Here is a 9452-nt window from a genome sequence, read left to right on the forward strand (position 1 = left end):
TCCCCCTCCTCCTCCTCCTCCCCCTTCTCCCCCCCCTCCTCCTCCTCCATCTTGTCCCCCTCCTCCTCCTCCTCCATCTTGTCTCACTCCTCCTCCATCTTGTCTCACTCCTCCTCCATCTTGTCTCCCTCCTCCTCCTCCTCCTCCATTTCCTGCTCTTCGTTTCCCGCTCATTTCTTGCTCCTCCATCTTGTTTCCCTGTTCTCCATATTCCCCTTCCTCCTCCATCTTGTTTCCCGCTCTTCGTTTCCCGCTCGTTTCTTGCTTTTCCATCTTGTCCCCCGCCTCCTCGTCCTCCATCTTGTTCTGCCATCTTCCTCCTTTCTCCTCCATCTTTTTTTTCTCCTCCGCCATCTTATCTCCGCCTCCACCATCTTGTCCCTCCACCCCAGGTCCAGAAGCTACAGGCCATCTTGAAGCCCATGATGCTCCGGCGCCTGAAAGAGGACGTGGAGAAGAACCTGGCTCCCAAACAGGAAACCATCATCGAGGTGGAGCTCACCAACGTCCAGAAGAAGTTCTACCGTGCCATCTTGGAGAAGAACTTCTCCTTCCTGGCCAAGGGGGCGGGCCACACCAACATGCCCAACCTCCTCAACACCATGATGGAGCTGCGCAAGTGCTGCAACCACCCCTACCTCATCAACGGTGAGGGCAAAGATGGCGGCCGCGGGTCTTGAACGGCACGGCGGGGTTGCCTACGGGCTCATTTTGGGGTCAAAAATGGCCGCTTTGGGGGCTCTTGTGATGGTCTCCGTCACCAAGACCTTGGTGGCCACGTGGGTTGACCTCAGAGTCTTCCACAGTCGGCCATTTTGGGGTTCAAATTTAAATTTCTGAGGTAAAAATTGCCCATTTTGATCTCCTCGTGGTCATCTCCTTCTAGCAAGGTCACGTGACCTCTTAGATTTTGGATTTTGGGGTCAAAAATGCCCAGTTTTGGCCTCTTCTGGTGGTCTTCATCACCAAGGCCTTGATGGCCTCATGGGTTGGCCTCAGAGTCCTCCAAAGTGGGCCATTTTGGGGCTCAAATTTGAATTTCTGAGGTAAAAATTGCTCTTTTCAGCCTCATTGTGGTGATTTACTTCTATGAAGGTCTTGTAGCCTCTTAAATTTGGGCTTTTTTGAGTCAAAATTGACCCATTTTGGCCTCTTCTGGTGGTCTCCATTACCAAGGCTGTGGAGGCCTCATGGGTTGACCTCAAAGTCCTCCAAAGTGGGCCGTTTTGGGGCTAAAATTTAAGTTTCTGAGGTAAAAATTGCTCTTTTCAGCCTCATCGTGGTGGTTTCTTTCTATGAAGGTCATGTGATCTCTTAAATTTGGGCTTTTTTGAGTCAAAATTGCCCCATTTCGGGCTCTTCTGGTGGTTTCCATCACCAGGGCTGTGGAGGCCTCATGGATTAACCCCAGAAAACACTAAAATTGGCCATTTTGGGGCTAAAATTTAAATTTCTGTGGTAAAAGTTGCATGTTTGGGCCTCATCAGGGTTGTCTTCTTCTATCAAGGTCATGTAACCTCTTAAATTTGGGGGTTTTTGGGTAAAAAGTGGCCCCATTTTAGCCTCTTGTGGTGGTCTCCATCACCAAGGGCTTGGTGGCCTGAAGGGTTGACCTCAGATCCTCCAAAATTGGCCATTTTGGGCTCGAATTTAAATTTCTGAGGTAAAAATTGTGCATTTTGGCCTCATCATGGGGGTCTCTTTCTATCAAGGTCATGTGAGCTCTTAAATTCGGGGTTTTTGGGGTCAAAATTGTCTATTTCAGCCTCTTCTGGTGGTTTCCATCACCAAGGCCATGGAGGCCTCATGAATTAACCCCCAAAACCACCAAAATTGGTAATTTTTGGGCTAAAGTTTAAATTTCTGAGGTAAAAATTGTGCATTTTAGCCTCATTACGGTTACTTTCTTCCACCAAGGTTATGTGACCTCTTAAATTTGGCATTTTTAAGATCAAAATTGCCTGATTTCAGTCTCTTCTGGTGGTTTCCATCACCGAGGCCGTGGAGACCTCATGGGTTGACCCCAAAAACCAGAAAATCGGCCATTTTTGGGCTCAAATTTAAATTACTGAGGTAAAAATTGTGCATTTTGGCTTCGTTATGGTTACTTTCTTCCACCAAGGTCACACGACCTCTTAAGTTCGGCATTTTTAAGGTCAAAATTACCTCATTTTAGCTGCTTCTGGTGGTTTCCATCACCAAGGCCGTGGAGGCCTCATGGATTAACCCCCAAAACCACCAAAATCAGCCATTTTTGGGCTAAAACTTAAATTACTGAGGTAAAAATTGCCTATTTTGGCCTTGTTATGGTTACTTCCTTCCACCAAGGTCACGTGATCTCTTAAATTTGGTATTTCTGCAGTCAAAATTGCCTTATTTCAGCCTCTTTTGGTGGTTTCTATCCCCAAGGCCTTGCCCCCACCTCTAACGCTCTCATTTTGGCCCCCCGCAGGCGCCGAGGAGAAGATTCTGGCCGAATTTCGGGACTCGTGGCCCCACCACCACCTCCCCCCCGACTTCCACCTGCAGGCCATGGTGCGCTCGGCCGGGAAGCTGGTGCTGATCGACAAGCTCCTCCCCAAGCTCAAGGCCGGCGGCCACAAGGTCCTCATCTTCTCGCAGATGGTGCGCTGCCTCGACATCCTGGAGGACTACCTCATCCAGAGGAGGTGGGGCCGCGGCGGCGCCGGGCAGCCTTGTCCCCTGAATTTGGGAGGTTTCTGGAAAATTTGGCAGCTTTTGGGAAACAAAATGAGAGTTTTCCGCCAAATTTGGGAGGTTTTACCCCAAATTTGAGAGATTTTTCCCTCAGATTTGAGAATTTTAGGAAAAAAAAAGTGTTTTCTTCCAAAACTTGAGATTTTCCCCCAAATTTGGGAGATTTTATCTGGAATTTGAGAGGTTTTTCTCGAAATTTGAGGTTTTCCCCCAGATTTGGGAGGTTTTCCCCCAGATTTGAAAGATTTTTCCCTCAAATTTGAGAGCTTAAGGAAAAAAAATGAGAGTTTCCCCCCAAAATTTGAGATTTTCCCCCAAATTTGGGAGATTTTACCTGGAATTTGAGAGGTTTTCCCCCAAATTTGAGAGGTTTACCGCCAAATTTGGGAGGTTTTACCCCAGATTTGGGAGGTTTTTCCTCAGATTTGAGTTTTACGAAAAAAAATTAGTTATCCCCCAAAATTTGAGGTTTCCCTCCAGAATTTGAGGTTTCTCTCCAAAATTTGAGGTTTCCCCCCAGAATTTGGGAGATTTTACCCGGAATTTGGGAGGTTTCCCCCGAAATTTGAGAGCTCTTATCTGGAATTTGAGAGGTTTCTCCCCAAAATTTGAGAGATTTCCCGTGAAATTTGAGAGACTTCTCCCAAAATTTGGGAGGTTTCCCCCCAGAATTTGAGGTTTCCCCCCAAATTTGGGAGATTTTACCCAGAATTTGGGAGGTTTTCCCCCAAATTTGGGAGATCTTACCTGGAATTTGAGAGGTTTCTCCCCAGATTTGAGCTTTTCCCCCAAATTTGAGAATTTCCCGTGAAATTTGAGAGACTTCCCCCAAAATCTGGGAGGTTTTCCCCCAGATTTGAAAGATTTTTCCCTCAAATTTGAGAGCTTTAGGAAAAAAAATGAGTTTCCCCCCAAAATTTGAGATTTTCCCCCAAATTTGGGAGATCTTACCTGGAATTTGAGAGGTTTCTCCCCAGATTTGAGCTTTTCCCCCAAATTTGAGAATTTCCCGTGAAATTTGAGAGACTTCCCCCAAAATCTGGGAGGTTTTCCCCCAGATTTGAAAGATTTTTCCCTCAAATTTGAGAGCTTTAGGAAAAAAAATGAGTTTCCCCCCAAAATTTGAGATTTTCCCCCAAATTTGGGAGATCTTACCTGGAATTTGAGAGGTTTCTCCCCAGATTTGAGCTTTTCCCCCAAATTTGAGAATTTCCCGTGAAATTTGAGAGACTTCCCCCAAAATCTGGGAGGTTTTCCCCCAGATTTGAAAGATTTAGAGCTTTAGGAAAAAAAATGAGTTTCCCCCCAAAATTTGAGATTTTCCCCCAAATTTGGGAGATTTTACCTGGAATTGGAGAGGTTTTCTCCCAAATTTGATGCTTTCCCCAAAATTTGAGAGATTTTGCTTGCAATTTGGGAGGTTTTCTCCCAAATTTGGGAGGTTTTCCCTTAAATTTGAGAGTTTTAGGAAAAAAAAAGAAGAGTTTTCCCCCAAAATTTGAGATTTCCCCCCATATTTGGGAGATTGTACCCGGAATTTGGGAGGTTTTCTTCCAAATTTGGGAGGTTTTCCCCAAAATTTGGAGGGTTTCCTCTCAGATTTGAGAAATTTTACCCTAAATTTGAGAGACTTTATCTGGAATTTGAGGGCTTTGGGAAAAAAAATGAGAGTTTTATCTGAAATTTGGGAGGTTTTCCCCCAAAATTTGAGATTTTCCCACAGATTTGGGAGATTTTACCCAGAATGTCAGAGATTTTACTTGGAATTTGAGAGTTTGGGGGAAAAAAATAGGAGTTTCTCCCCAAATTCCCCCTTTTCCCTCAAATTTTCCCCCTTTTCCCTCAAATTTTCCCCCTTTTCCCTCAAATTTTCCCCCTTTTCCCTCAAATTTTCCCCCTTTTCCCTCAAATTTTCCCCCTTTTCCCTCAAATTTTCCCCCTTTTCCCTCAAATTTTCCCCCTTTTCCCTCAAATTTTCCCCCTTTTCCCTCAAATTTTCCCCCTTTTCCCTCAAATTTTCCGCCAAATTTTCCCCCCTTTCCCTCCAAATTTTCCCCCTTTTCCCTCAAATTTTCCCCCTTTTCCCTCCAAATTTTCCCCCTTTTCCCACCAAATTCCCCCCTTTTCCCACCAAACTTACCCGTTTTCTCTGAATTTTTCGGTTTTCTCTCTGAATTTTCTCATTTTCCCTCCAAATTTCTCCCTTTTTCCTCCAAATTTTTCCATTTCCCCACAAATTTTCACATTTCTCCCCCTTTCCCCCCGAATTTTCCCCTTTTCCCCCCGACCAAATTCCCCCCTTTTCCCACCAAACTTACCCGTTTTCTCTGAATTTTTCGGTTTTCTCTCTGAATTTTCTCATTTTCCCTCCAAATTTCTCCCTTTTTCCTCCAAATTTTTCCATTTCCCCACAAATTTTCACATTTCTCCCCCTTTCCCCCCGAATTTTCCCCTTTTCCCCCCGCTCTCTAAATTCTCTCATTTTCTCTCCAAATTCCCCCCTTTTCCCTCCAAACTCCCCCATTTCCCCTGAATTTTCCCCTTTTCCCTCCAAATTTTCGCCTTTTCCCTCCAAATTTTCCCCTTTTCCCCCCCAAACTTCTCCATTTCCCCTGAATTTTGCTGTTTTCCCTCCAAATTTCCCCATTTCCTCTCCAAATTTCCCCATTTCCCCTCAAATTTTCCCATTTCTCCTCCCAATTTCCCCCTTTTCCCGCCAAATTTCCCCCTTTTCCCTCCAAATTTTCCCGTTTTCCCTCCAAATTCTCCATTTTCCCCCCAAATTTCCCCATTTCCCCTGAATTTTGCCGTTTCCTCTCCCAATTTCCTCATTTCCTGCCCCCCTCTCCAGGTACCTGTACGAGCGCATCGACGGCCGGGTGCGGGGCAACCTGCGGCAGGCGGCCATCGACCGCTTCAGCCGCCCCGACTCGGATCGCTTTGTCTTCCTGCTGTGCACGCGGGCGGGCGGCCTGGGCATCAACCTCACGGCGGCCGACACCTGCATCATCTTCGACTCCGACTGGAACCCCCAGAACGACCTCCAGGTGGGTCCCAAACCACCCCCCCTGGCCTCCGTGGGACCTCGGCTCCATCATGGGCCTGGTTTTTGGGCCTGGGCCTTGGTCTTGGACCTGGGCCTTGGGCCTTGGCCTTGTTTTTGGTTTTGAACCTTGGGTTTTGGGCCTGGTATTTGGGTCTTGGGCCTTGGTTTTGGGCCTGGGTTTTGGTCTTGGGTTTTGGGCCTGAATTTTGGGACTGGGTTTTGGGCCTTGGGTCTTGGGTCTTGGTTTTGAGCCTTGGGCCTTGGGTCTTGGGTTTGGGGCCTGGTTTTTGGGCCTGGTTTTGGGCTTTGGGCCTTGGTTTTGGGCCTTTTTTTTGGGCCTGGGCCTTGGTCTTGGGTTTTGGGCCTTGTTTTTGGGCCTGGGTCTTGGTCTTGGGTTTTGGGCCTTGGTTTTGGGCCTTGGGCCTTGGTTTTGGGCCTTGGGCCTTGGTTTTGGGCCTTGAATTTGGGCCTTGGGCCTTGATTTTGGGCCTTGGTTTTGGTTTTGGGCTTGGTTTTTGGGCTTGGGCCTTGGGCCTTGGTTTTAGGTCCTGATTTTGGGCGTTGGGCCTTGAAGTTGGGCCTGGTTTTAGACTTGGACCTGGTTTTGGGCCTGGTCCTAAACCTGGACCTTGATCTTGGGCCTGGTCTTAAACTTGGGCCTTGGTCTTGGGCCTGGTCCTAAACCTGGGCCTTGGTTTTGGGCATAGTTTTGAGCCTGGTCTTCAACCTGGGCCTGGTTTTGGGCCTGGTCTTAAATTTGGGCCTTGGTTTTGGGCCTGGTCTTAAATTTGGGCCTTGGTTTTGGGCCTGGTCTTAAACTTGGGTCTTGGTTTTGGGCCTGGTCTTAAACCTGGGCCTGGTTTTGGGCCTGGTCTTAAACCTGGGCCTGGTTTTGGGCCTGGTCCTAAACCTGGGCCTGGTTTTGGGCCTGGTCCTAAACCTGGGCCTGGGCCTTGGTTTTGGGCCCTGATTTTGGGTGTTGGACCTTGAAGTTGGGCCTGGACCTTGGATTTGGGCCTTGGTTTTGGGCCTGGTCCTAAACCTGAGCCTGGTTTTGGGCCTGGATCTTGGATTTAGGCCTTGATTTTGAGTCTTAGGCCCAGTCTTTGGGTCTCGGGCCTCGGGCCTGGGTCCTGGGCCTCCCCCTTCCTCCTCCTCACCCTGTCCCGTCCCCCCCCGCAGGCCCAGGCGCGCTGCCACCGCATCGGGCAGAGCAAGGCGGTGAAGGTTTACCGCCTCATCACCCGCAATTCCTACGAGCGGGAGATGTTCGACAAGGCCAGCCTCAAGCTGGGCCTGGACAAGGCCGTGCTGCAGTCCATGAGCGGCCGCGAGGGCAACATCGCAGGGGTAAGGGGCCTGCCCGGGCCTGGGGCCTACACCAAGGGTTGGGGGCCTAGGCCGAGGGTTGGGGCCTAGATCGGGAGTTGGGGCCTACACCAGGGGTTGAGGCCTAGCAAGGGTTGGGGCCTATGCTGAGGGTTGAGGCCTAGCAGGGGTTGAGGCCTAGTGAGGCCTGGGGTTTAGGCCAAAGTTTGGGGCCTACACCAGGGGTTGGGGCCTACCAGGGGTTGAGGCCTAGAAGGGATTGAGGCCTAGACCAGGAGTTGAGGCCTAGGCCAAGGGCTGGGTCCTACCAGGGATTGGGGCCTAGAAAGGGTTGAGGCCTAGCAGGGGTTGAGGCCTAGCGAGGCCTGGGGCCTACCAGGGATTGAGGCCTAGACCAGAAGTTGAGGCCTACGTCAAGGGTTGAGGCCTACACCAAGGGTTGGGGCCTACGCCAAGGGCTGAGGCCTAGCGAGGCCTGGGACCTACCAGGGATTTGGGTCTACACCAAGAGTTGAGGCCTAGAAGGGGTTGGGGCCTACGCCAAGGGTTGAGGCCTAGCAAGGTCTGGGGCATACACCAAGGGTTGAGGCCTAGCAAGGTTTGAGGCCTACACCGAGGATTGAGGCCTAGCGAGGCCTGGGGCCTATGCCAAGGGTTGGGGCCTGCATCAAGGTTTGAAGCCTAGCAGGGGCTGGGGCCTACACCAGGGGTTGAGGCCTAGTGAGGCCTGGGGCCTACCAGGGATTGGGGCCTAGAGCAAGGCTTGAGGCCTAGAAGGGGTTGGGACCTACGCCAAGGGTTGAGACCTACAGCAAGAATTGAGGCCTAGCAAGGATTGAGGCCTGCACCAAGGGTTGGGGCCTAGGCCGAGGGTTGGAGCCTAGATCGGGAGTTGAGGCCTACACCAAGGGTTGGGGGCCTAGCAAGGGTTGGGTCCTACCAGGGATTGGGGCCTAGACCAAGGGTTGAGGCCTAGAAGGGATTCGGGCCTAAACCAAGGATTGAGGCCTAGCAGGGGTTGAGGCCTAGCGAGGCCTGGGGCCTACACCAGGGTTTGAGGCCTAGCAGGGCTCGAATCCCCGGCGCTGAGGCCCCGGCGGCCATCTTGGCAGATCCAGCAGTTCTCCAAGAAGGAGATCGAGGACCTGCTGCGCAAGGGGGCCTACGCCGCCATCATGGAGGAGGACGACGAGGGCTCCAAGTTCTGCGAGGAGGACATCGACCAGATCCTCCTGCGCCGCACCACCACCATCACCATCGAGAGCGAGGGCAAGGGCTCCACCTTCGCCAAGGTAACCCCGCCCCCTGGCCCCGCCCACGCCTTTCCCGCCTCTTTTTGGCAGCCATCTTGGAACTTTCAGGGGGTTTTAGAGCCATCTTGGAATCCCTGAGGGGGTTTCGGGGCCTTTTCAGCCTCGGGCCTCAAAGGTGGAGGCCTGAGGGCTGCTTCTGCTGCCAAGATGGCCGCCTCCAGGCCTTGTCCTGCCTCCAAGATGGCTGCCTCGAGGTCTTTTCCTGCCAAAACGCAGGCCTGAGGGCTTTTCCCGCCTCCAAGATGGCCGCCTCGGGGTCTACTCCCACATCAAACATGGAGGTCTCCTCCCACTTCCAAGATGGCTGTCCCGAGGCCTCATGCCCACATCAAACATGGCCGCCCCGAGGCCTTTTTCCGCCTCCAACATGGCCACCTCGAGTCCTTCTTCCACTTCCAAGATGGCCGCCTCGAGGCCTTGTTCCCACATCAAACATGGCTGCCCTGATACCTTTTCCCGCCAAAACACAGACCTTTTCCTGCCAAAACGCAGCCCCGAGGCCTTTTCTCGCCTCCAAGATGGTCTCCTCCTTCCATTTCCAAGATGGCTGCCTGGAGGCCTCATTCCGACATCAAACATGGCCGCCCCAAGGCCTTTTCCCGCCTCAAAGATGGAGGCTTTCTCCCACTTCCAAGATGGCCACCCCGAGGCCTCCTCCCACTTCCAAGATGGCCACCTGGAGACTTTTTCCCACTTTCAAGATGGTCACCCCGAGGCCTCATTCCCACACCAAACATGGCTGCCCTGAGGTCTTTTCCCGCCAAAACGCAGGGCTTTTCCCGCCAAAACACAGCCCTGAGGCCTTTTCCCACTTCCAAGATGGCCGCCTCGAGGCCTCCTCCCATTTCCAAGATGGCCGCCTGGAGGCCTCATTCCCACATCAAACATGGCCGCCCCGAGGCCTTTTCCCGCCAAAACGCAGGTAGGCCTGAGGCCTTTTCCTGCCTCCAAGATGGCCGCCTCGGGGTCTCCTCCCACCTCCAACATGGCCACCTTGAGGCCTCCTCCCACTTCCAAGATGGCCGCCCCAAGGCCTCGTTCCCACA

The 9452-nt window shown here is 51.5% G+C and overlaps 1 protein-coding gene across 1 annotated transcript; it reads left to right on the forward strand.

The window, feature by feature from the left end:
• Nucleotides 1-392: 392 nt before the first annotated feature.
• On the forward strand, nucleotides 393-9328 carry LOC104543642 (chromodomain-helicase-DNA-binding protein 8-like; the record flags this gene model as incomplete). Its single annotated transcript, XM_010188303.1, has 6 exons — nucleotides 393-648; nucleotides 2453-2669; nucleotides 5570-5765; nucleotides 6947-7114; nucleotides 8206-8385; nucleotides 9226-9328. Coding segments are annotated over 6 exons (1120 nt in total), but the record flags the coding sequence as incomplete, so codon positions are not given.
• Between the last annotated feature and the right edge of the window lie 124 nt (nucleotides 9329-9452).

Source organism: Mesitornis unicolor, unplaced genomic scaffold, assembly GCF_000695765.1.
Source record: "Mesitornis unicolor isolate BGI_N332 unplaced genomic scaffold, ASM69576v1 scaffold18767, whole genome shotgun sequence".
Classification (NCBI taxonomy): Eukaryota; Metazoa; Chordata; class Aves; order Mesitornithiformes; family Mesitornithidae; genus Mesitornis; species Mesitornis unicolor.